At 36.1% G+C, this 22,924-nt stretch overlaps 2 protein-coding genes across 3 annotated transcripts in view; one reads left to right on the top strand and one right to left on the bottom strand.

Moving 5' to 3' along the window:
- Positions 1 to 1,898, bottom strand: part of rbks (ribokinase) — a 34,704-nt gene extending 32,806 nt beyond the window's left edge. Inside the window, exon 1 of one of the 2 annotated variants that reach the window (XM_032547676.1) lies at positions 1,826 to 1,898. The gene's annotated coding sequence lies outside the window, so the exon portion shown is untranslated. The remainder of the gene's footprint in view (positions 1 to 1,825) is intronic. The other variant, XM_032547677.1, reaches the window with a different exon arrangement.
- Positions 1,899 to 2,077: 179 nt separating this feature from the next.
- The window catches only part of babam2 (BRISC and BRCA1 A complex member 2), an 81,310-nt gene continuing 60,463 nt past the window's right edge, over positions 2,078 to 22,924 (top strand). Inside the window, exons 1-4 of the mRNA XM_032547853.1 lie at positions 2,078 to 2,185; positions 3,307 to 3,462; positions 3,908 to 3,984; positions 10,198 to 10,292. Of these exons, the coding sequence (XP_032403744.1) occupies positions 3,326 to 3,462; positions 3,908 to 3,984; positions 10,198 to 10,292 (309 nt within the window). The 5' untranslated portion in view covers positions 2,078 to 2,185; positions 3,307 to 3,325. The remainder of the gene's footprint in view (positions 2,186 to 3,306; positions 3,463 to 3,907; positions 3,985 to 10,197; positions 10,293 to 22,924) is intronic.

Here is a 22,924-nt window from a genome sequence, read left to right as displayed (position 1 = left end):
GGCCACACCTGGTCTGTACAACACGTGCCATGACACTAGTCGGGTCTGGCTGCAGGCGTATGAGTCATGTCGGGCTCTCACGGCACAAGTTAAGACCCTGTTTGCAATCTTTGTTAGAGATCTGGCTACAGAACACAGCTTTGAATTGAAGCATATTTATCCAGTGCTTAATATTAATAAATAAATAAATGGGGTTTTTTTAAACAATAAACCATCTTCATGCAAGATACTTATTAGCATGCTAATGTTACTGCTAATGTTTCATCAAACTCATTTTTGCTAGAAAGATACCTTTTAGGTTTGTAGCATAAAGAGAGCGGGATCTTTGATCATTCCTCTACACAATCTCTCTAAGTCGTGCACTCTAACAAGGATTGCAGACCTAACATGATCACATGACCTAACTTATGTTTAAAGGTGGCCAAGAGCTGCTCACCTTGAATGTTTGAAATGCTTGAAAGTTAAATTATAGCCTCATTTGTGCTCACAATTAGATTAAATTTCTCACAAAATTTACGTTTGTAATGGTAGAACAAAAAAATAATAATTTCTTGCATTGCTTTCTGGAAAGCAATTGGCATCTAGCCATTAGAGGGATCCAATGGCTGTTATGGAGTCTTGATTAGCATAAAATGCAACTCTTTGTTGCAGTTCTGCATAAGAGAGCTTTTATGATTGATGGTTTTATTAATTTATATACCTTTCTTACCATACTGTTCATTATATCTGGAGGACAAATAAGCTTGGTGCCAGGCCATCCTTGTCTGCCACTTTGTCAATATAGGCAATAGGTGAGCAGTCATTTTCTAACTAATGAAGACAAAGTGACATCTACCTTACTTCAATGACATGTTCTTTTGCTTTTCCTGTTTTGAAGAGTGGATAGGACGGAAGCAGGGAGTCATGGATTCCAAATGAGTAAAAGTTCAAAGACACTGAAAAACTTCAAATAATGAAGAATAAATAAAAGGCTTCAGTTTAGGACAAGTCAACATAAAAGAATCCTGTACAGATGCAAGTTTTGTTAAATATTGTGATCAGTGGCACACAATATCAGGAGTAAATCCAATACATAACTGTAAACAGATAGCTTTTTAGTGTTTGTTTGTTCCTTTATTTTTGGTTTATTACAAATATAGACCCCATACAATGACTAAGTTATTCTGACAGTAGAAGGAGCTATATTTCCTTCCCAATTAAATAATTTTATTTAATAACTTAGATATGCTTTCAGGTGATGTATAAGAATTTATTCTATGCCGATGTACTTTTTAATGACTTTCCCATAAAATCCTAATGCCCATTAAAAACAGCAGCAAATAATTGCCTACAGGAGAGCAATTAATTTACACAACTAACTAATATTTATTGCTGTCCAAGCAGTTCTTTGCAGAACACATATTGTAATAACAGTAATTATGCAATTTGTCCTAATTGCGATGACATCAGTTACAATAAATTCTTTTTTCTGACTCCTCTCATGGCATGTGACCTCATGCATTTGATCTTACAACCGTCTTGCACTAAAAGCTACAAAAGAGCGTATGAATGTGTCTAGCTGTACATTATAGAGTTGACGGTATTTTTGAACGAAATAACCAGAGATTGCAGTGATAAAAAGTTCTGTATAAATATTTAGAATCCACAAGCTTGTGCAGGTTAAAGTAACTGGACGGTGACTGAACTCTGCATGTTTGGAGCGTTTTAAAAAGAACTACACCAAAATCTGAAAGGTTAGACAACCCTTCTTAATTAGAGGGCCTCTAATATAAATTACAATGTACAGGAGCACAACTTTTTAGACAAAATTCGATAGAAAATTTACCTTCCAGTGTAATTTGCTCCTGTAGAGCGAACATCTGAAGACGGGCAAAGTACACTATAACAGCTGTATGATGAAGCCACTGCCGTTTCAATTCTGATCATTGTATTCTCAAACATGAATGCTTTTATTTTTGTTTTACTCATTTATATTAATTTATAGTGAAATATACAATACAATCATATATAATATGTACAAATTTGTTTCTAATTTTAAAAACAATATTCTTATTATGACAGGCATAGCAACAGACAGCTAATATGGGACCATCACCAGGACCCAAACATTGCATACCGGAAAGTTTCAAAGCATGAAGTAAACATTGGAGTTAACGCTCAAAATATAGACCTTCGTTTCTTTGAGGTAATTTGACATTCATCGTTATATATTTTTAAATAGGTAGTGAAAAGCAAGGCGCACTTCAAGGCTGCTGAACGCTTAGTTTTGTATTAATATAGCGAAGGTGAAGCGGTTAGCCATGTAAGCTAAAGATGTTCATTCTAAACACTTGTAAATGTTTTGATTCTAAATTAAAGCTGTGAGGGTTATTGAGTTTTCTTCTGTCAGGCTAAATATGTTTGTAAAGAAAATGTTTACAAATAATTTCAGTAAAAATTTAAACTGAAAGCACGGGTGAGGAAAAAGTCCCAAATGCAAAAAACTGCAGTCACGTTAAACTGATTAAATACATCTCAATTCATTAGAAAGTAGAAGATGTTAATGACTTTGGTATAGTTTCCCATATTTCTATTTTTCTGTCATTAACAAATGACAGAAAAAATCGCAAGTTTCAAACATTATCTTTCGTTAAAATATATTTCCCTGGTGTTCTTTTAATCTCTGTTAAAAGAACACGTTTTGCATTGAAAATTTCAATTAGCTTTAGTTCTGTGGCTTTACAACACTTGGACTTCTTTTGATTGAAGTTGAACATTTACATCAGTGCTGAGTGCTGCAGCCTTTCTCCAGGACTGTCATACATTTAGCTCAATCAGTCTTCTCATAACCAGCTTTCTGCTTAAGAAATGCTTACTAATAGCATGATGCTTCTATTGTTCTTTTGAGGATAGCGTGTTCAGGAAGTCAGTTTTTCGCCACACATGTTTTGCATGTGGATTAAAAACAACATTTACTGACACTTCTTGGTACTTTTGTTTGACAACTATTGTCATTATTTTTTCAATAAAAGCCAACTTTATGGAGCGCACACACACACACACACACATATATATATATAATCTTGTTGCTATATTGGAGCTCCTCCAGAGCTACCATGGACTTCTTAGTTGCTTCTCTGATTAATGCTCTCCTTTATAGGCCTGTAATTAATTTCAGTTTTTAAAATGTCAAATAGAAAACGAAAAACACAATACAATGTATTTTTGTTCATTATTTCAAAACCCTCACCAGTGGCAGCTCTGTGTCTCTTTTTTGAAGTAAATCTGTACAGATGGTTAACTGATGATTGCTGCGTTTTTCTGCAGACTCCTGATCATTGATACAATGAACAACATGTCGCCTGAGGTTGCACTGCACCGCATCTCACCTGAGCTGCGACCTTTGCTGTGCAGTGTGGTGAGGAACGGCCGCGTGGGGCTGGACTCCACAAACTGCCTCCGGGTCACGGACCTCAAAACAGGGTACGTCTGAGTCTTTCAGTCATAGTTTTAGGATCTAAGATCCAGCATCCGACAGTTTTGTCTTAAATTCTTCAAGAAACAAAAACCTTGACTTAACAGGGGAAATGCATTTTGAATGTGACATGAATTTGGAAAACCAGAACTTTTTTTCCTTATTTTTCTCTTTAGATATTGTGACATTTAGTTTTTTATGCTTAATATTCAGAAAGGAAGTGATTTATTACATTTATAAAATAAGAGTTTAAACTGAGGATATTAACAATAACGTTTGACAGTTTAATTTTACATATAGGAAGGATAAATATTAAAATTTGGCAACATTTAATGTTTTTCCCTTCACATTTTCATAATTTTTAGTAAATGCAAATTGTTTTGATTTTTGTGTGTACCGTGTTGGTGTTTCACTTAACTTTTCTATATCGTTTTATTTAACTTTGACATCCAGATGCACATCTCTAACTCCTGGTCCATGCTGTGATCGCTTCAAACTCCACATCCCTTACGCTGGAGAAACCCTTAAATGTAAGTTGGCAACTTTACTCAATTTGTTTTTTTAGTCTCAGCTTAGATTTTCAAAACACTTTTGTAACATATCCTTCTTGTCTTACCTTTCTTTGACATTTAGTTTAGCTTCAAACGTTATTGTCTCTGTATTTTGTTACATAGAGGGATAAATAAATCAATGAAATTACCTGAACTTTACATTACATCAAATAACTGAAATGTATTTTATCAGGATTTGAACGATAGGCTACTAGAAATAGTAGTTGCAAAATTGTGAAATGGGAGGAAAATTAAACCTAATTAGGATGTATAACAAATAAAAATCTCCTGTAAGATAGCAACTTAAATAATAATCAATAAATAGATATTATTAAATTGTTTCAGCTGAATTTAAATGAATCTCTACAAGAACAAAGTCATGCTCTCAGAGGTTTGTTAGAAGACATTGTGAACATAAAACACAAATCAGATGGACATCTACGGGGGCATATATAAGCGGAACAGCCGAGAGGCCCATGAAAACTGTGGAGGAGCTGTACTGATTTACAGCTCAGGTTGGAAGGCAATTTTTAGTCAGGCACTGCTACAATGTTACTTTCATGGATGAAGAAAAAAAAAAGCCCTTATTAGTATAAATGCTAATGAGATCCTGTATATACAGCAGGAACTCTGGTCAGATAAGACCACATTAAAATGTATGGCCAATATGCAAACAATTTGTGCTACATGGTGATGGCAGCATCATGGTGTGGGGACATATATATTTTTTCAGCAGGAACAAGGAAGCTGGTCATACCTGAGGGGATGCTAGATGGAAATTTTTAATCTGACTACTAAAAGGAATCATTAATTTGCATTGGGTTTTATTTTGGGATTCTAGAGTGAAGGGGGCTGAATAAAAATCTGCACTACTTTTCATGTCTGTTTCCATAACACAAAATAGAGAATCATTTGTCTGTTTTTTTCCGCTTTACATGCAGTTGTGTTGGTATATCACATAAAATATATATAAAAAAAACATGTTCAAGTTTATGGTAGTAATGTGACACGATGTGAAACGATTAAAGGAATATAAATACTGACATGCCATTTTTTTCATGAACATAATTCTTCTGTATCAAGTCTCAAAGTAGCAGGAAGTTGGGGTCAGCTAAGCCTCTTTAAGGGCTTCAAATCAGGCTTTTTTGTTATTTGGCATGTAGCTATATATTCCTAAATTAAACACCAGTAGAGCAACATAAATTTAAGGGTAATCATTTGCAGTCTAATCATGCTGATTGCACAGCGTGGCGCATTTTGATTCCACTTTTTACTTTGATTTGTCAGCTCTTTTTACTCTGAAATCTGAACGCTTGTCTGGTGATTTCCACTGGCGCTTAGGTTAATTGATTTATTGTGTAAAGCAACAGGTCTGCTGCCTGAGAAAAGAATGTAATGAGTGAAATAATTTTGGTTGTGTCAGACTGATTTTGATTAGTTTGATGGAATGTCACAGCTGGCCGGCTTAAAGAACTGCAGATTGAAGACTAAACAGCATAAACTCCTTCCTGAAATTGAGTAAAATTAGACAAATAATTAGCATCTTAATGAATGAAACAATAGCAGTTTCCAGTTGTTTGTGCCTCTTTGCTTTTACTGGAAGGGTCGCTGACTTCTTCATCAAGTGTCCATATCTGAGACTTTCCTCTGTGAGCAAGCCTCATGGAGAAAATTTCAACCTGCTGTCACTGGAATTATAATGACTCACAGGATGCCAGATCTTTGTTCTCACACATCTAACATCGTTGGCGATTAGTCTTTTGCTTTTTGAATAAGAAAATTTCGCAGAATAAAGTTTCAGTTTAGCTTGTACCGACGCATGTTTACGCCATCAATATTACTCTTTGATCTCAAATTAAATGGGGCCTCTAACCCATTACCTCACATGCTCCGTATATTCATTACATACTATAAGACGGAACTGTGAGTCAGAGTGGTATGGCAGGTTTTTGTGGCTGATCTGATATAGATAAGCTCTTTAAACAAATGCCCACACTTTTCCGTTTCTTTCTGAATGAAAACAGAAGCATTTAAATTGCAGAGGTTCAGGAGAGGAGTGTTTCATTGTAGATCCATTTATATGCAAAGGAAGAAAGGAAAGTTGTGTCAGAAATGAAGGCGGAAGGTTTTGCTTAACTTTCACAAAATGTGGCCTAGACTGAAATGACTGCGACCTGTGGCAGGAAGTTGTGGCTATGCTTGAGGAATCTGTACATGACGTACAGAACCCCTTGAAAATTATGATACTAAGAAAAACTTTGTTTGTTACTATATCTCTGATTGGGATCTGTTTGACATTGTCTGCTTGTTTCAAATTTATAGAGCTCTGTTACTCTTTGCTCAGGATGCGTGTGAGATCAAAGGTCTTGTCACATCATTTTGCACGTCTTTTCAATGTTTTTTATTTTGTATTTTTACCTACTTATGGAATTTTGGCACTAGCTTAGCAGTTAGTGTACAGGCTTTGAATTAAAACAATGAACAAAAATGCTGACATGGGGCAGCGTTTTGGGAGGAAGACAACCCAGCTGTAAACATGGAAATATAAAACTTATTCACATTAAAGATAGCTAGGATAAGAATAGCATTTTTTAAACAACTTTTGATGTATTATTTCAAATGGAAAACACTTAGATTATTATTCTTTTTTATTTTGAAGTTTTTTTGTGTGGAAATGCTGCATTTCCACACAAAAATGCAGCATTTTTGTGTGGAAAAATGCTGCATGTATAATGTACATGCAGCATGTACATTATGGCTCAAGGTCACCATAATGTGAAAGCTCATACAAGCCCATGCCTTGTAGAAATTCCTAAATTAAAAAAAAAAATTACAAGAATGCCATCTTTTTCGTTCTGTCGTTGAACACATCTTCACTATTGTTTGTTACTTTGGTTGAAAACAAAGTGTGTTTACATCTCTGACAGAAAAAAAGAAGTGCTTCTCACTCAGGCATCTTCATTGTAGTCTGTTTAAACAAAGCAGCATATAAAGGCCTGAGTTATAACCTGTAAAGTTTGCACTTAAAGACCTCCATTTCCCCTCTGGAGCTGAGCCAGGAGTTTTCTCAAAGACTGCCAGGAGTTTGTTACAGATTTTAAACACATCCCCTTGTTTCCTCGATTGACTCTGAACACTGGAAAAAAATGCTTCCACATGTTGACGCTTATCAGGCGATTGCTGGAAGAACAAAAAAGCAGAAGAGGAGCGTCTTGCAGCACGTAAATAGAATTGTGTAACATAATGTTAGAACACTGCGAACCAGCCCAAGGAGAGTGTACTCGTGGTTATGTGGTGGTTTTCTTTCCAGAGCAGCAGCTGTCTTCAGACTGTGGTTTTATTGTTAGATTGATGTTCAGATTGATTGTAGAAGTCCAAGAAACAGACATTCAAAAGGGAATAATTAGAAGATGTGGTCTAACCTTAATCCATGTTGACGTCATTTTCAGAAACACATTGTCAAGAACAGTTGTAATTTTTGGGTTTTTATTGAGTACACTGATGAATCAGTTGCCATGGAGCTTGGCAAAAGTAAAGGGACTCTTGAACCTATTGACATTTCTACCATGTTCTGATCTGAGTGAATTAACTGCCTCAAGCAGAGGGGTTCAAATATCTCAAGGTCTCGTTCACGTGTGTTGACACAATGGAGCAGATTGTGGTTGGTCTGCATAATAAGTGCATAGTCTCAGTCTGTCGTTGCAAAAGCGAATTAAACAATTTTTTTCTTGATGTTTCATATTTATTCTAACTCTCACAAGTAGTCATGAAATGTGGTCCATGGTCAAACACAATCAGCTATAATGAAATTCCTCTGTAAGCTGTGGGGTTTTGTGTTCATAAGATGAAGAGCTCCATGGTCAGGGGCAGCTTGGAGGGAAGCTGCAGGCCTGCGCAGCAGAATGCCTTCCTGCGAAACAATTAGGTTCACCTCTTGGACCTGTTTACCTCCTCAAGCTGACCAGTAATGAACAGAAATCAGTGGACAGCGTTGGAACAGACAACTATTTTGTTGTTGTTGTTTTAGATCTGTTGCATCACTGAATATTTTTTTAGATTCATGTATTGCTAGTATGCTGGAAAACTTCTTTAAAGTTTTCAACCAGGATTGGCTTAAGACAGTGGATGCAACATTAGTTGCCCATGTCTTCCATAAATCTGTTTGTTGGTTCTTGAAGCCCTGACTCCAGCTGTAGTCCACACCTTTTGAATTGTAACCCAATTCTTGGGTGGGCTTTACTTCACAATCATCTCAAGACTTTGTTGCTTGTGCACCTTTCTCTATCCCACTTTTTCCTCGGACTTAGCTTTCCTATAATATGCCTAGATGCAACACTCTTATGGCTAACCCTGTTTGCAGGAAGCAGCTGGACAGCTGTCAAGTGAGCAGTCTTCACCACAAGTGTCCACCTTTTGTCATGTGGACCAAAATGTAATATTTTCTTAAATAAAAAAAAAAGTGTTATTGTTTATGAATTGGCGCTTGTAAATTAAATAAAAATGTTTATTCACAAAGGCCTTATTAAAAGAAAACCATATATTTTTTTATGGTGGGTATAAAAGCAAAAGCAACCAAATTCAGAAAACCATTCCGAGTGATATAAAAGGCCCTCCAAATGTACCTTGGACACTGGAAAATGGGCACATTAAAGGTTTGTTTCAGAAATCACTTTTTTATGAGAAAAAAAACGTATTGATCTGATATATCAATTTTATGAGACACAATTATGTTTGTTTTAGCTGTAAGCCATCACAATTAACAGAAATAAACACTTGAAATATTGCTTTGTTTCCTAGATGTAATTTTATATGATTTGCTGTTTACTCATAGTTTCCTTTTTACTTCTTTTGGTAACGTGATATGACCATTTTGGTTGTATTATTATATCATCTCGGATACATATTTTCTCATCGTAGCATTCCTACAGTGAGCCATATTTCAGATGGCTCACAGTTTTCCTTCCTTGTTGACGGATCTTGCAGGACTCCCTCTCTGATCAGACATCCTCACTTCTCTTCACTTTTTGTTGCCTTTATCTTACATGGAGATTAAACAATGGCCTTAGAGTCCTGTCAAAGTCTTTAAGAGAAAGAGAGATGTTTCGTGATAACTTTTTTTTTTCAAGGAACACATAAGACTTTTCCTTCAGTTTACAGTTTTGCTTAACCTTTAGTTACCTTTTAAGGAGTGGCACTCATAGAAAATCTCCCCTCCCCCTCATACACTGTCAGGTCTAAAATACCTATTAGAGACAATTTAACAAACACAAGAAAGACAAGAGAGTTAGATTCTTTTATACTCGCGAGGAGAGCAGACAGAGAGATGTTTCCAGTTACAAATCTCCGACTACTCTGGAAACACATCTGTCTGTTCCTCTCTTTTATTGATCTTTAGGAAACCCTGCCACACGGGGCGCTGCAACTCTAAAAGGGTGGAGTCAAAGCATTCATCACATGGTTGCAGCGCTAAATAATATTCACTTCTAGACACATGTTATCTATACTCTAAATCTTTCTTGCTCCAGGCCCGGTGTGAAACAAGACACATTGCATAGCTTCAAAGCAACGGCTTTGTATCACAAAGCAGCACAGAGCAATTAACACCTCTGTCTTGTAGGAAGTCCTGCAGGGCAACAGCTGCTGAGAGTAGCTGTCACCCCTATTTCCCAGGGCAGTCTCAGGATAGAATCAAAGTTATTTAACACACAGAAACATTATCTAAATGTAACTACAAGGCTACATGATACAACAAATATTTGATAATTACTAAAAATACAATTTACCTAACATACACCCATGATTACTCCTCCTCACCTGTAGACTACATGACTCTGTTTGCACAGTCATCCACACAGACGCTCACATTCCTTTTCTTGCCTGACTCTGTTACCTGGTTTGCTGAATACCAGTTGTTTGCATTATGACTTCTTTATTTATGACTTGAATAAATATCAGCCCCACTAAAATGATCATAAATAAATAAATAACAAATTATTATGTTTGCGAAGATTAGGGTAAAGTAAACATTGTTCATATAATGCCAGAATGTTGCAAACAGAATGTTGCCAGAATGTGCCATTTTCCATCAGATTCTTCCTCTAAAAATACAGTAACTACTTTAACTGAAAATATCCTTAAAGGAGTTGAAATGCAACAGAAAGTAGTTATTCAATATTTTCTCTGTTGTTTCAGGGGATATAATTTTCAACGCTCAGTATCCTGAGTTACCTCCAGATTTCATTTTTGGTGAAGATGCAGAGTTTCTCCCTGAACCCTCTGAACTACCCGTGAGTACAATCTTCAAATATTTTCTGACAAAATGTCCACCTTTGGCTCCTCAGTTTGGCTCTTGCTTCCTTCAGCTTCTACAAACTTTTTTTCTTTTTTAGCGCAATAAACTTTGTTTTGATTTCAGATCTTCCTTTAAGTTTGTTTCTTCAAAGCTGTGATTCACTGTAATCTTTGTTGCTAGAAAGGTAAAGGTAATTTTATTTATATAGCACATTTTCAGCAACAAGGCAATACGAAGTGCTTTACAGAATTTAAAAGGAAATACAAACAAAATAACAAACCAAAGGAAAGAGCAAAAGAAGAAAAAGAAAGAGAAAGAAAGAGAACACAGATTACTAATACAGGTCCAACACTAATTTACGTCTTAATCACTTCTCATGCTGATGTTAATGGACGTCTTCCAGGAAACATACTTGAAATTCTTGGTATTTATGTTGTCTTTATTTTTCTTATCTGTTTTCTGTTGAAATTTGTCTCCAAGAATCTTTTTTTTTTTTTTTTTTTTTTTTTATCAGAAAATGTCACCTGAAGCAATTTGTGCACATGCAGGAATGAACAAAGAGACTGACTGGGTCAATATTTATTAACCAGTTGGCTTTTAAGACCATATAATTATTACATGTAGCTCATCTTGGTATAGGTGAGCTGCTTGCAAAACAGTAAGTTTGGAGGGAAACTAACGCATCACATCATCCTAAACACACCATATCTATTGTGACACATGATGGTAGTAGCATCATGCTGTAGGAATACTTTTTTTTAATCGGAGCTTGAAATTTGGTCAGAATTGATAGATGGAGCTAAGTACAGGATAATCTTCCAAGTGCTTGTTAGAGGCTGCAACAGACTGGATACTGTGGTGGAGATTCAGAGCGGCAATGGAAAGGTTTACATTCATGGTTCACATATTATGGTTCACATACCACTGGTAGTACTGGGGCTGCTTTTAGTGGTACCAACATGTCAGCTGAAGCAATGTGTTTAGTGGTGTGTGTTTGTGAAAAATTTCCTAAAACCCCAGAAGATATTTTTACTGCCAGTAACACAAGTTTTATATGTCTGGGAAGCATACTTAATTGTTAATTCATGGTTGAAAAGAAACTTTTAACTTTACCACTTGGAATTTTGTCTACAAATCCTTTGTGTTGGTTTATTGTTTGTATAAAATCCCATTGAAGTATCGGCATATTCCCCCACTGTGATGTTTGATTCTGCTGTATCCAAGTCATGTTTATAGGGTTAAAATGTTCAGCTTGAATCTACCAAATAACTCTTAGTGTGTCTATTACATCTCCAAACAACACTCTGGTTTTATTCGCCAAACATAGACTGGAAAACATTCCTACATTTAATTATAAAAGCTATTGCATTTTAACTTGTGCTGCTTCAGATCAGCCATATAATTTGAATCTGAATGATTGTAATAAAAGGCCTGTGATTTTACAGGCCTGTCAGATGCCACAACATTGCACATAGGATTGTAATACTCGAAAACAGGTCTCGACAATTTTGGAGAGATTTCCATATTGGCGAAAATTAGTTGTTTTTTTTTTGTTTGTTTTTTTTTACCTGACTATGATCATAAGATAAGGAATGGCTGTACAGTTCACAGACAATGGGAGCATGTTTCATCATGTTTTTGCAGAAGTTGCGGTCGTCTTGGTGAAGTAAAGTTTAAGCTTGGATTAGGACTTGATGGTAGGGAAAACATGGGATTGTGATATTGCTGTTAAATCCTATGAGTAATCTTTATTTTCCTCAATCCCATGACTCTCTCTCTCTTTAGCATCTTGCTTACTAAAATCTATATAACACTATGTGTGGCCAGCATTGGCAGCCATCAGTTGACCAAATATATATTTTGCCTGGGCAGGGTGTATGCATATCTTTTAAATTTTAACGACTAGCCAAATTCAAGCGGTTTTGTGAATGCTGCCTTACTTTGTAACTGGAGAAATTCTGGGCGTTCAGGAAGTGCTGGAATCGAGAATAAAATTGCTTCGTTTTATAGAAGCATCTGCACACTGAGTGTTGGCTGCACATGGTCTCTCAATCGTATCTATCTTAAGGAGTGTTTGGTCTGTTCTGATGTAATGCTTGGAAAACATCTAAGCACCTTGTGATTTTAAGAAAAGTTTCTAGAGATGGAAAAAGATATCTGTTGGTTTGGGAGAACAGGTGACATCATGCTTTGTGTGATAAAACCCAATCTTTGATACAAAGCTTTGCAGATACACAGGATTTTAATAAAGTTTTGAAATGCACAAAATGAGTTATGATTCATTCTGTTTTTTGCATCTTATCTTTGCATTTAAGCTGATTAGCACAGTGAGTGAAACTCAAAACAGTCCCTCTGTATTCCTTGCAGTGTTAGCATATCTGTAATTTAACTGAGATTTCAAAAGTGCTGGCTAAGTTCCCAGTCCAGCACGTTGTTATATGTCCAGCTTCCTTTTATCTGCTGACATCTAACTTCTGTGGCCCAATGAACTTCTAGCATGCTTCTGTAGAAAAACTCTTTCCTTTCCAGAACCTTCTTTCAATTCCTCTGGTTTCTTATTTTTAAGCACGTCCATTATACTACACATGGTCAACTTCGAGTCTTGTTCACTCAGTAACTTTCACTAGAAGAGTGTTGGGATCTTCTACAGCTTATGTTTGGTACATTCACTGTTTGCAAAAGGCTCAGCTGAAGTGCCTCCTACAGAAACTGTTGTTTCTGTAGGAGGCAGTAGGTTCTACACATTATTATTGAACTATTCACTTTATATTAACTGCAACCAAAAGAGAATTTCTTTAATTTGTTTGTTTTAATAAGTGTTTGGCTTTCCTTCAGAAAGAAGTGGGATATGTAGCTTTAGCTGTTAATACTTTTCACCTTCTATAGATCCAGTATATTAGCAGGAAGACAATTATGTATGTATTCAGTGGAAATTTGACTTGTGTTTTCTTTGGAGGCTGCTGCCATGCTGTCCGGAGCTATTTTTGCAGCAGACAAACTCGGTGAAGCTAAATTCCCCTGCTTGTGTCAGTGTCTGGGAGAAGACTAGGGCAGAATTGCTCACCGTCTCATAAATCCAGCTGTGCACATAAGGGGAAGTACCTCTGCTGAGCCAGTGCTTGGCAGCCCATCACTTGTTTATTTTCTCACTTATACTCTTGCTGTGTTTCGCACTTCACGCTTTCATAATCTTTCTTCTCCTGGCTTTTTTCGCCTGAAATCATCCTCCCTCACTCCTCCCCCTCTCTTTTTCCTGTAGATTTTCAGTAAGGACATCCCCTTTTCAGCATGAAAACCTGTGGATTCCAAGCAATTCCTTATCTACTGGGAATTTGTTTAACCACCAGCCCTGACTGTTTCACTTTAAAACCAGATAAATTCCAGATCTTTATGGTTTTTATCAAAATTAAAGCATCAACACTTAAAGATACAATCTTCTATTGACTGGAGAGTAATCTACATGAAGAAGGACTCACAGGCAGTGTGTTTGTGGCCTTTGTCATCCAGCGGGGGTAAACATTAGGCTAATTTTAGGTCTTCTGTCACTGGCTGCTGGAATTCTTGATGTCTCAGCGAGAACATTGCTCTTGTTTACAGCCAGCCAAGGGTATCATTAGCTCCTCTGTTTAGGCCTGTGTTTTTCCCTGCTGTCACCAGGACTCGACTAGGTTTGTTATCCATGTTTCTGTTTGGACAGAGAAATGAGTTGTTGCTACATGAGAGGGACAGGATATAACACATGACACTCTGAAAGGGTAATAAGCTGTTTGAAATTTATTTATTTTTTCTTCAAAAAGATGGTGGAATCTAGTCAGTGCTTTTAAGGTTTGTAGTTTTGTTTTGCCAAGTGATAGCTGACCACCTTTCCACTCATTATAACCGTGGGGCTTGTAGTAATGTCTTCCTTTATTATTATTAAATTCTTTTTTTTACACTGAGCAGACTATTTAATTTGATTCAGTGCAGATGCTTTATCAATATTTATCAAAGTGGGGCAGATTTAGGTTTATAGTAATATTTTAATCTGTTAACAACATGCTTTTGTTCTGACTGGAAGTGATATTAACATGTCTGAGAACCCCAGCCAGTCTTGACTTAAATCTGATAGGGAATCTGTGGGCGGAGCTAAAGATTTAGCTGAGGGCAAGGAGGCCCTGGAGCTTACTACCAAAAATAAATCCATCAAAATACCAGTGGAAACATGCAAAAAGCTGGGCAGCAATTATAAGAAGGGTTTGATTGCTTTAAAGATTATGTGAGCCATTTATTTAAAACATTTAATTTTTATTCCAAATAAATATTCCTTTTACATAGTTTTGTTTTAATCTTTTGAGAGATGTCTCATCTACTGCGAGAAACCAATTTTAAATCTGACTTTGACAGAAGTATGAATAATTTGGATCTTAATTGTAAATGAATAAACAACAACAGGTTCAAAATATGCTCTTATCAACGTTACTTGTTTTTCTTTAGTGTGATATTTAGCCAACTCATATGAGCTAGCTTCTTGCTTGATAGAAGGTAAATAGCATTTCAGACAGCTGCTATGTCCAGCTTAGTTGCCAGTACTTATTACACACTGTTCCTCTTAAGATCATTAATAAAAATGGTTTTAATTTATCCAATGAAAAAATGTCTTCCAACATTTTCAATTTGGATGTTTAAAGCTTTGTAGTGCAGCTTTCTTATGATGATGATGATGATTAAATAATGAAAGCATTTTAATAAAGCAGAACAATATCAGATGCCATTAAATCTGCTATCAGACCAATGAGTATCTTTCCTTTTCTGGTCTTCAACGATCACATTGTTCTAACTTAAACTACTTAGGCAGCAAAAAACAATTATGGGTCAAAATAGTCCTTTTAAGGCTCAAACTTTAATGCATTGGGGGATAAAAGAGACCTAAATACACCAGCTGCATGATGAGAGGCCACATGTCCCACAAATAAACCGTTTACTGCAGAACGGTTCCATGAGCAAAGGAATAAGACATTTATAGAGGTTGACTGTTAGTTGCTGTACTGCAGAGGCTGACTGGAAGCAGCAGATTGGACTGTGGGTAATTGGCCACCATTGCTGCCCACCTCTGAGTTTCTTTTGTTTATAGATGGTCACTCATGTCAGGCCTCACACGCTGCATGGCTTTGATTATATGTTGTCCCTGGTGAAAGTCATATGCCACTTTACCAGCATTATTCTTTATGTTAGCATCCTGCTTAAGGCTGTACGGCTCCCATATATCAGGATTAAACTGATTTATCAAATGCCCTCTGTGTATTTTTAATCTGAAGACCAAATTTGCAAAGTTACTAGAAGTAATTTTTTTTAATTTCCATAAAAAAACTAATAAAAAAGTGTATCGACTCTGGAAATGTAAGTAATCAATAAATCACATGACAAAGTCAGCCTTTGTGGTAAAAAAATTAATAAAATTCAAAATAGATAAAACTTAGAATCTTTTTTATCTGTTTCGTGCTTTGCTTGGTTCACATTTTAACTTCTTTAGATCACTTTTGCTTTTTAAAAAATAGCACTGATGTCTCTGGATAATTATTTTGGAAGTTTCAAATATAATTGACAATTTATAGCAGACCTCAAGTATAGTAGTACATAGATTAAGCAAGGATAAATGAAGGTTTGTAGTCTGTAAGGGTTCGTTGTCAACACAGTGACACAAGTGCTATGCATTAGCGTCTGAAGAGACGATACCCAGGGGCTATTGAACAAACAAAGCACAATATTATTTTATATACACACAGAGTGAATTCACTCTGTGAACTTAGATATGTCTTTCTGCTATGTTTTCCTCCAAATATGTTTTTGTGGAAGATTTAGTTTTAACTCATCAAAGACACGTGTTGGTGTCCAGAATATGTGCAATTGAACTGATCTTAAGAAAGGAGCCAATTTTGCTTCATCCCATTATAATCACCTTCTCTTGTGTAAATAATGTTTATATATAACTGAATAAATTTAAATCAGAAAACTCAAAACTGTAGGATACATTTATTTCAACCCAGTTTCCATTTGAAATGAAGGGTGTATCAGAAACAGATTCATTACACAGTTGTAATTTGAAACGGAGGGTTATTTTTATTTATTTATTTATTTTTATTTTCAGCTCAGTCTTATATTTGGCAAACACAGACATATTATTTGGAATTACATGGACAGAAAGAGTTTCATCTTTTTAGTTAGTTCTTCTCTTGGTGAGCATTTTTTTCATATGATTCAAAATAGATAAAACTTACAATCGTTTTATCTACGTTTGCTTGAGTAGGGCAAACGTATTATTAAATAACATATTAAATATATATATATATATATATATATATATATATATATATATATATATATATATATATATATATATATATATATATATATAGTACAGACCAAAAGTTTGGACACACCTTTCTAATTCAATGGGTTTTCTTTATTTTCATGACTATTTATAAGGCAAGAAATCCCACTTATTAACCTGACAGGGCACACCTATGAAGTGAAAACCATTTCAGGTGACTACCTCTTGAAGCTCATCAAGAAAATTCAGAGTGTGTGCAAAGCAGTAATCACAGCAAAAGGTTGCTACTTTGAAGAAACTAGAATATAAGGGGTATTTTCAGTTGTTTTACACTTTTTTGTTTAGTGCATATTTCCACATGTGTTATTCATAGTTTTGATGCCTTCAGTGTGAATCTACAATGTCAATTGTGATGAAAATAAAGGAAACTCATTGAATTAAAAGGTGTGTCCAAACTTTTGGTCTGTACTGTATATATATATATATATATATATATATATATATATATATATATATATATATATATATACTGTATATATTACAGTGGTATTATAAAAGTTGACAAAAAATCCAATAAAATTAATTGTTTGGATTTAAGAGAAAAAGACCTTAAAATAATTCAAGAGATTAATGTCAGGCCTAATCTGTTTTACATTTCAGAGAGAAACCCTGCATTATTTTGTGGTATGCTATTTAGTAGGGATGGCACCAATCGCTCGGCCCGATTTCCTTAATTTTGGATGATTGGTGATCGACTGATACTTGCAGGGGAAACCAATCCTATCCACTGATTGTATTTACATTCACAGAAGTAAATACTGTCTCATTTTGCTCTGCTGTGAGAGAGTGAGACTGACATACCTGCCCACCAGGTCATGTCTGCACACGTGCCGTTAACAATAGGCACCCCTCTGTTGCCAACTTAACAAATTTGTCACTATATTTAGCACAAACAAATCAGTATTGGCCAAAATAATAGTCGGTGGGTCAGACTTTTTAAAGATCAGTCATCAGCCAGAAAACGGCAAAACTGCACCCGTACTACTTAGTATACAATAAAACTGCAATAAATTAATTTTGATTGAGTCATTAGAGAAGGGTGAGTTTATAAGCTTAAAGAGCACTGTGGGTAACTCGCAGCTTAATGAAAAGCAGCTGTTAATCTTAAACTGTGTAAAGAAAGAAATGATTTTTGGGACATCACCTTGCTTATCTCTGAAGTTTACTACATACTTTTTACAGGTTAGGGGAAAATGTTGGGGATAAACTCTAAAACTGTTACTGTGGTTGATGCACATGCTTTAATGACTCAGGTTTTGTGCTGTGGATTTTGCCTTTAAACTAAATGATTATCCTGATGTAATGTTCCCATTTATATGTGTGAGGCTGCACTTAAAAAGCTGGTGAGCATCTGTGCTTTTTACATCTTTAGTAGATGTGGTTTTGGTGAAAAACTTGGATAAAAATGCTATGACTCAGTGTTACAACACAGATTTTTTTTTGACCTGGTTCAACATTTTTTTTTCTCATCAGATATTTCCTAAGAACAGTTTCTCCCCTTCTAGTTGTCAGTCACATCACACCCTATATCAGCCAGTAGCCCAAGCCAACTTTCTCTCACAACGAAGAGGAGTTGGTTTAACAACATATGTTAACCAAAGCGATGACAGGAAAGAACCAGAACAGCTCTGCCCACGGTTTACAGGGAAAAATGACCAGAGAGAGAAGAAGGAAGTGAGAAACAGTCGAGGCAGGAAGGGAGGAAAGGTGGAGAGCAATACTAGTTTAAATCTACTACGCAGATAATGTTGCATCATGCAGTCCATTGTCAGTAAGTGATGACAGCACTGATGCAATGTTCTGTACAAGAATGTGCATAAAGTGCAACTCATTTGATCAAATCTGACTGGAAAACTGTTTGTTGTTGAAGTTTTGTGTTTTGGACACATGCTACAGCATGTATTGGTATGGTAATTATGGAGCTTCTCTTCATTTTCTTTTAATTAACAAAAACCAGTTTGTGATTGTTATACACTGGTATGTAATCATGACTTCTCACCACCCATTCCCTTACTTAATTTGCTGCAAGCTTCCCAAACACACCCACGTGTTTGATGAGTTAGAGGTGATGCAATAACAACACAGGATGCATATGAAGCCATAAAAGGTTAGCGCAGGACTTCCGTGGTTTTACACAGTACATGTAAATTTATTGAGTCGTTGCTTTCTGACAGCTATTCATGTAAAAACAGGGCTCCTGCATACAAAACAGTCTGAGAAAAAATGGAATGGGACATAGGTATTTTTGATATGGAAAAATATTTGAATTTCCACACTTTATTCCCAATGATGCTCAAACTGCTATACAAGTGTTACTTTTGGTTCTTTAGTGGTGTTGAGGGAAGATTTTAGATAGCAGTTAGTTATAAAGTAAATACAAAGCAATGTTGCTCTTATGTTCCTACTCAGTCTAAATCTAAGTTTAAACACATTGATCTTTGCACCAGATACCACTAAAAAGATATCTGATGCAGATACCTTTTGTGATCTGAGGAAAGTCCAGTGGAAATTGTGTTCTAGGCCTGTGTTATGCCTCCCAGGTGGATCAGTGACATATAAGGGGACGTTCCAACATACTAACCAGTTTGTGCATGTTTCATATTTAAAACTTAGCCATTGTGAAATAAACACTTTTCTTTTTGTACTTTGAAAAGGGCTAAAATGTCAATTAAAACGAAACATTTCAAACTACAAAGTTTAACATGAAAAATGGGTTGGAACCCTGGTTTTTATACCAGGATAAGTGTGGAAAATGCTTCTGATGTTTCTACATTCTGCTCTGTACTACATCTGTTGAAATACAAAATGCAAATTTTAGAAACAGAACTATAGTGATGAGAAATTCAATATATAAATATTTGTGACTTGAGGAACTGATAAGGTAAAAAAAAAATTGAAAGCAAGCCCGCAACATGTTGCACGTGCAATCTGTAAAATCCTGACATTTTACCTTCTTTAAATGCTTTAGAACATAGCTATACATGGCTTTTGGAGCATAGGAATAAAGTTTACTTTGTAGAAGCTCATTATAAACATTGGTGTCAATCAACCGAAAATGGGAAAGTATGGAATTTCAATATAGAAAATGTGTAGGAAGCATGTGTAGGACTCTGGTCATCCACAGAAATATCAAACATCAGACCGCCTGTGGAGCAAAATGTCTAAATGTTGTTAAGATTTTTACTTGTCAATCTTTAAAGGATTGTATTCCTCTAGTTTTCTGTTAGTTTTGTTAATGAGACTAAATTAAACCAAATAAACTGCAATTCTCACCTCAAACTATTTTTTCTTCTATAATGAGTAAGGAGTTAAGTGTGCAGCACATAAGAGCTGTTATTTCTAACTGCACCTTTCTTTTTTAGATTCTACTCACCCGATCCTACCATTTGTCTGCTCCTCTGTCCCTTTTCTTTGTGTGCAGCATATCATTGCTCTGGTCTAGACTTGCCCAGCGATGCATGCAGGCAGTTAACGTTTTGGGAGTTTCCCAGTGTTTAGCATGCTTCTCAGGCTGCATAAGCTTGCGCCTGATACTCGAGATTAACCTTGATGGCCTCACTACATGACTACAAACGTGTTCCCACTTATCCATCTTGCAATTCTGAACTAGAGAGATGAGAAACAGTCTGGAGATTGAAAACACTGTGTATACACAAACTTGCTTAATTTTGTCAAATTTTTATTTTTATTTTTCATGTACATTAATTTTTCCTTTTTTGATTTAAGAATAGGAAGACAAACATAAAACACCATCATGTCTTTGTTGCTGCACCTTCCTTGTGTAGCTATTTTGACTTCATGAAATCTCATGATGTGAAATCATCATGACAGATCAATCAGTCTTGATCTGTCAAGATTTTTAACACTTGGTGAGGTTGTTTTTTTATTTTGTCTTTTCACATTTTATATTTTTATGCCTCAACTTTATCATCTTTGGATAGAAAGTTTAAGATAGTTTTATTTCAGACTTGGTCTGAGCTTGTTTTGAAGAAAAACTTGAACTGGATTTTTTTTTTTTACTTTGGTTTCAAAACTTAGCTGGGTGTGTGTGAGGATTTTTTCTATTATGTTTGTGAAAGACCAAACAAAAAAGTAATTCCAGAGTTTTTGTGTGTGTGTGTGTTGTTTTTTGTTTTGCTATACCTAAGATCAGGTTAACCCTGAAAAATGCAAAAGATTAAGGCTAAACTGGTTAATTCCACTTTGAACATATACTCCATAATTTCACAAATCAAAAACTGTGTTTTAAACAATATTAGAAGAACACTTGCAACTTAACAGACATCATGCTATATATTAGATTTAAGTATAAATTAATTTATTGTAGGTTTGACTGCTCTGGGTATTTGAAACGTTCAACTAAAGCTGACCAAATGTTATCCACAGATGTTAAAACAGTGACATAGCTCTTTAGAACACTTGTGTACTAAAACCCAATGGCAACTTTCATGGTTGTCATTTTCACTGGTGTACTATTGCTCCTAATGTGTTAGCATTCCTAACTGAAAAGGTATTTCCTTAGTATCCGTCATTCTTCAGGTCTTGTTTAGACTTTTATAAACATTTCTGTACAAACAGTAACAATAACCTTGGAAAAGTTGTGAACATGATGCACTGTCTTAGTTTGGTAAAAGTAAAAAAGCCACATCTGTAGCGTGACTTCTGTCAAAAAATATGGCTCCACTAAAGTATAACAACCATTATCCCGGGGCGTCCAGCAGAAGACAATCGATCCAGACTTAGTTCCTTGCAATCCTTCTCTCCACTGATCTGTTGGGTTTCAGTGCACTGCAGTATGTCATGTCTACGTGTGGATTAATGACGAGAGTTCAATTGTATAAAGTTGTGGAATTAACCCTCCTGATTTGGTGCACAGCTCTATGGTACTTGTGTCGGCTTGCCATAAAGCAGAGCTCTGCTTTACACTAATCTTATTCAGGTCTCTAGCAAACAGTAGAGACAATAGTGTTCCAGCAGCTTCCCATAGTGCAATGAAGTTATGAAAAAGACTTCAACCTGTCTCTAAGTGACAGCTCAATAATGACATTTCTAGCCAAAGGTGAAATTTGGCTTTGTATTATTAATGGGAAAGGCAAAAATTTTCCACCACAAATGGTGAACCCAACACAAGGGACATCAATAAAAGTTTTATTGATTTTTCAACTTCCTTTTGCCATGTAGCTAGACCACATGTCCACGTTTAGGTATACAAACTCCAAATTTCACATGCACGAATTTCACCTGGGAAATTCTTGGCTGGAGTAGGGCAAGCGATTGTCACCTCATTGTACAAGATCCAAATGAAATGAATGGAGAGGGAGTGATATGACCTCCTATGTTTCAAGCCCATTATTTTTTGGTGATTGGTCACTACCTTGTGTTACCGAAATTTAACCAGGAAAACCTGCAAGTGTTTCAGACTTAATCAGCAAACCTTGGTAAAGACTTGTAGGATAAGTGTTTTTGCACATTGAGACATGGTAATCAAGCTTTCAGGATAACTCCCACAATGAACAAGGAGACTAAGGCATTTTAATCGCTCTTCCATATTGAAAAAGGAAACTGTCCGGGCTTCACGTCACCCCTGGCGATTCTAAATGCCAAACATTGGTGAGTGCTTCCTATCTACAACTCTGGCTCGTCCCATGTTACTGTTCTAACAAAGGGCCTCAGATGGCCCATAAAGCTAGATTATTGTCATAGTGGGCATAGTGTACCAACTGTTACTCCTGCTTCCTTCCTGCTTCAGGGAATAATGCGTTCCAGCTTTTATTGGAGTTTATTATTGGAAGGGCTCCCTGACAGGTCTGGGAATGCTCTTAATGGGCAGGGTATTGTTAGCCAGGAGAGAAGGCTGATGGAAAGGGGGTCTTGTAATTTTGAAACACCAGCTGATGGACAGGGAAAAATAAGGGATGCAAGTGCCAGGAAAAAGATGGGACCCTCCTGTCAACCCCTCACAGTGGATTGATCTCAGGCTGAGGAGGTGTCAGAACCTGAGTAAAAGTAGTCAGAAAAGTGCTATTTCTGTCACCAAGTTCTGCTGCGTTGGACACAAGCCGCTCAGATCGCAGTGAAAAATGCTGGGCTGAGAATGCCAAGTGTCTTAAACACATGACAAGAGCAATTTAGCTTGATCTTACACTTGGCACTCTCTGGGGGCAAAACAGGGTGTGAGCCCACACTTGAATTAGAGACTAACAGAGATTAATTTAATACTTGGGAGTTTTTAATGCCTTGCACTTTCAAGTCTACAGCGG

This window comes from Xiphophorus hellerii, chromosome 19 (assembly GCF_003331165.1).
Source record: "Xiphophorus hellerii strain 12219 chromosome 19, Xiphophorus_hellerii-4.1, whole genome shotgun sequence".
NCBI lineage: Eukaryota > Metazoa > Chordata > Actinopteri > Cyprinodontiformes > Poeciliidae > Xiphophorus > Xiphophorus hellerii.
The sequence above is the reverse complement of the archived record's forward strand: the minus strand, read 5'-3'. Positions and strand labels throughout refer to the sequence as shown.